The sequence below is a fragment of the Daktulosphaira vitifoliae genome, unplaced genomic scaffold, assembly GCF_025091365.1.
Source record: "Daktulosphaira vitifoliae isolate Bord-2020 unplaced genomic scaffold, ASM2509136v1 Scaffold_4, whole genome shotgun sequence".
Classification (NCBI taxonomy): domain Eukaryota; kingdom Metazoa; phylum Arthropoda; class Insecta; order Hemiptera; family Phylloxeridae; genus Daktulosphaira; species Daktulosphaira vitifoliae.
Window position 1 is genome coordinate 3144232 of NW_026099575.1, and position 4782 is coordinate 3149013.

Here is a 4782-nt window from a genome sequence, read left to right on the forward strand (position 1 = left end):
AGTAGCATTTAACTATCTACCAAAAATATAAATTAATTAAACCAAAAAAAATAATGATCGGATAAATTACTAATTAAATCTTTAAGCTAAAATACCTAGATTTTATATTTGTTATCCAAAAACAACTTGGAATGTTACGTTATATTAAATATACATTATTGAATGATATTAAAATTAATATTTAATTTTAAATCAATTTTTTTTTTAATCTAACGTTTCTTTGTACAAGTAACAATTATGGTCAATTTTTCATTTAAAAAAATAACAATTGAGTATTCTATTTAACAGAGAATAACATATAATGTGAGTCTATTAATACAAATATTTTAACTGTATTAGATAACTTAATAAGGTTTAAATATAATTATTCAAAAATTTAGTCCCACATAGGTTCTTCTGTAGTAAAATTGTTGACGTCATAGTTGTACTTAATATTTTGTTCTCTATTGTATTCATTTTCCATATTTTGAGGTTGCATTTCTTCTGCTTGAACAATCCTAGGTTTATAGGGACAGTTTTGCAAATGATTTGCCATTTCATTTTGTTCTAAATAGAAAAAATGTCCAAATGGACATTTTTGTTTGGTAGGGAAGTTTTTTCTACACTTTAATAAATGATTAGGTAACCGATGTCTTCGAACTTTATGAACAGGATCTAATGGACATTCTATTAGATCTAAATAATAAATACTCAAATCTACTGTTTCTCTGGAAGAGTCCAAATTTGTATTTATTAATGAAGATGATGTATCTGGAGTACTTTCTTGACTTTGCATGTTCTTAGTATCTATAATAATGTAAGTTTTGATTTTAATTCTTAGTAAAAAATTATGTTTTAATTAAGTCTTCTTATAGTTTTAAAGCGACTTTAAAATTGTTTATGTTACATTAAGGTTTTGAAAGTGATTTCCACAGCTATTAACTTTCCAAATTCTTCAAAAACACTTCCTACGTTGGTATTGGCATGTATACTTTCTTGATTTTTAAAAAATATTTTATGATTACAACTTAAATTATATTTTTCTTCTTTTTCCTCACCTTAATCTTAACTACTTGGGCTCTTATGCTAAACTTCCACTTAAGACGATCTTCCACATAATCTATGTACACTCAGTCATCCACACATCTTATTCAATAACATCCCACCATCTATTTTTTGGTCTTTCTCTATCTTTTTTTCCTTCAAAATTAATTTCCATAACTGTTTTTATAGCTTCCGATTCCTCTTTTCTCATAATATGACCAAACCATCTAAGTCTATTTTCTATCATCTTATCTACAATTAACGCTATACCAATACTCCCTATTATATATTCATTCTTTATTCTATATTCTTTAATCATGCCACTCATCCATCTATGCTACACATATCCTCTGCTCTTTTCTCTTGTCAACCGCCCAACACTTTGAACCATACATAAAAGCTGGTCTCACTACAGTCTTAAAGAATTTACCTTTCAGCCTCACTAAAATTCTCTTATTTCATAACACTCCAGACACTTCTTTCCTCATTATCCACCTGTACTTAATCATGTGTCTTACATCCTCGTCAACACCATCGCTATTTTGCACAACTGATCCTAAATAATTATAACCATCTACCTCTCCTATTATGTCATCGCCTATTGTCACTGAATTCCTCATTTCACCTACCTCGGGTTTTCCTTTGTATGTGTATTTAAAAATACCCACACTATATTATATTGATATATTACTAATTTATTTTTTCGAAATTGTTATAATTCTTAATTAATTGCATAAAAATTATAGCAATGTACTTANACTATGTCATCGCCTATTGTCACTGAATTCCTCATTTCACCTACCTCGGGTTTTCCTTTGTATGTGTTTTTAAAAATACCCACACTAAATTATAAAATATATTGATATATTACTAATTTATTTTTTCGAAATTGTTATAATTCTTAATTAATTGCATAAAAATTATAGCAAAGTACTTACATTTTTTACAATACTTCACAAAATATTCTTAGTATTAAACTAGGTTTTATTTTTCTTAGATGGTGTATAGATGCNCTATATATATTGATATATTACTAATTTATTTTTTCGAAATTGTTATAATTCTTAATTAATTGCATAAAAATTATAGCAATGTACTTACATTTTTTACAATACTTCACTATATATATTGATATATTACTAATTTATTTTTTCGAAATTGTTATAATTCTTAATTAATTGCATAAAAATTATAGCAATGTACTTACATTTTTTACAATACTTCACTATATATATTGATATATTACTAATTTATTTTTTCGAAATTGTTATAATTCTTAATTAATTGCATAAAAATTATAGCAATGTACTTACATTTTTTACAATACTTCACAAAATATTCTTAGTATTAAACTAGGTTTTATTTTTCTTAGATGGTGTATAGATGCTAGCATTTGAGTTAAGAATAATAAATTAAAAATTAAATTTTTTTAATGTTTAGGGAAAAAGCGAAATTAATACTAATTTGAAACTGCTGTTAATGTGAACAATCTTAAGTTTAGATATATTACACAAATATGGGGAAATAACAATGTATTTGATTAAGAACTAACTGTTCTTCAAGCACGACTATAACCATCATTTCATTGTTAATTAACAATAAAATAAATGGTAACAGTCATATTGATATATAACTTAGTGGAATTATTTGTATACTTACGGTGTTGGACCGTTTAAAATGTGATAACAAATTACTTGATAATGAAATGTTAGAATATTCAGGATAAATTTAATTGACAAAATAATTATTGCCAATTAGATCAATGAATTTTTGTATATTCCAAATGTGTATCAAATTCTTTTATTCTGATGCAATTATAGAACAGAGTAATAATCTATATGTTCTGTATGTTATAGAATTTTGGACTATTTTGATATCTAACTCAATATTGTTATTTTTGGAATAACACTTTTTGACTTGTCACACTAAAAATAGCAAGGTTAGTTTAACCATCTTAAGAGTAAAAATAATGTCACATATTAATATCCATATCAATTCTAAAGTATGAATATATCATAAGTATAAATCTTATAAATACCAAATAGTTGGACAATTTAATCTGCGTCAAATTATTAATATTTAAATAGCAGTGGCTCGGTGAAGATGAGCATTAACAATATACAAAATTGCCAGTAGTTAAAATGAGTTCAATCTAGTGTCTCATTTAAGTCAAAACCCAAATTGCCGAGAGGATGATTTAATTTTAAGCACTGAAGAGTGGAAAGCGTTAATATAAAAATTTATTCGAATGGTCAAATTTTCAAAATTGTTATATTAACAGAACCTATCACGATTGTTGATATCTAGTAGATAGTTTATTAAATACTTTATAAATTATATTACAATATTTGTCATTTCATTTTTTTATATGGTAGATACCTACTTAAATTGGTTACTGTTAGTATTTTTTTCTCAACTTGTTTGTGTTATAGTATAATATTTACAATTTAAAAAGGACTATTTTGTATTTATTCTCATAATAAATTAAAATTATAATACCGACTTGTGATATTTCGTATAATTTTAATTTCTAATTAATTTTTTATGAAATAACCAAACATTATAAGTTGGTACTAATCTTTTACTTTTTTGAGATAATTTATTTTTATTTTTAAGTAACTATATCTGTTTATTATGATCAATAACACTTTTAGCCTTTGACGGAAGAAAATTCGGTGTAGCTCGGGAACACTCCTCATTTTTTAGGAACTATAGTCTCCCCTTTTAGTTTTTCCCGCTTTAATCATTGATAGTTGCCCATGAGTTTAAAAAATAGTCTTGCAACTTTTCAGAGGCTAATGAATAACGTTCTATGTAATTTAACAGGTATAAATTGTTTAGTTTACCTTGATGCCGTATTTGTATTTCCAGTGAATTTATAGGACCATAATAAAAAGTTAAGAGGCGTATTTAATAGATTGTGGTGGTTGCACAACTTAAAATTGCAACCTGTTAAGTGTGAATTTTTAAGGAAAAAAGATATAAGGAAAAATATTTATTTAGGTCATCAGGTTTTAGTGTCCAGAGTGAATCCTGATGAAATAAAAATTGAAAGTATGAGGAATTATCTGGTTACAAATAATGTTAAAGAAAATTAAGTATATTTAGGTTTAACATTGATATTGTCAAAATTGTATTCCTAATTATAGTAAAATAGCTAAAATATTAAAAATTTTGTTAAAGAAAGGTATCAAATATGAAAGATCGGATTTGTATCAAAATACTTTTGAAACTTTAAAAAAATACTTATGCTCAAACCCTAGATTTCTATTAACTCTTCTTCTTTCTCGCCTTAATCCCAACTACTTGGGGTCGGCCACTCTTATCCTAAACACTTTAAACCATAAATCATAGCTGGCCTCGCTACAGTCTTGTAGAATTTACCTCTCAGCCTCATTGGAATTCTTTTATCGCATAAGACGCCAGACGCTTCTCTCCACTTCAACCACCCGGACTTAATCCTGTTACGTTTTCTATTAACTAAAAAACAAATAAATACAATGTTATTGAAGTATGTAAATTGATAATAAAAACTATAAAATATAAACTAATATTAATGAAAAAAATGTTTGATTGTAATTGTAATAATTCAAAAATAAGCAAAAATGGTGATGTGTTAGGGTTGGTCGGGTATTTTTGACCAAGGTTGGAAATTTGGGGATTTAGTCAATTGGTGAGCAACGAGGTTCTATCGGGGTTGTAGAGTCCGAGGGTTTAAAACAATAAAGACAAGTAGATATAAAAAGAAATAATTAAGGT

General features: G+C 26.2%; 1 protein-coding gene across 5 annotated transcripts; it reads right to left on the minus strand.

The window, feature by feature from the left end:
* Positions 1-273: 273 nt before the first annotated feature.
* LOC126904408 (gametocyte-specific factor 1-like) lies at positions 274-2793 on the minus strand. 5 transcript variants are annotated; one of them, XM_050683430.1, is made up of 2 exons: positions 2683-2793; positions 274-786 (listed from the first exon to the last, which is right to left on the minus strand). In XM_050683430.1, the coding sequence occupies exon 2, from the start codon at positions 773-775 to the stop codon at positions 377-379; it is 399 nt and encodes a 132-aa protein (XP_050539387.1). In that variant the 5' UTR covers positions 776-786; positions 2683-2793; the 3' UTR covers positions 274-376. The 5 variants fall into 5 exon arrangements, with proteins under 5 accessions (XP_050539387.1, XP_050539383.1, XP_050539386.1 ...); XM_050683426.1 differs by lacking the exon at positions 2683-2793 and adding an exon at positions 2337-2676; XM_050683429.1 differs by lacking the exon at positions 2683-2793 and adding an exon at positions 2231-2273.
* Positions 2794-4782: the final 1989 nt, after the last annotated feature.

Excerpts from the sequence above, each read along its gene's own strand:
- LOC126904408 (XM_050683430.1), bottom strand. The coding sequence starts at position 775 with ATGCAAAGTCAAGAAAGTACTCCAGATACATCATCTTCATTAATAAAT.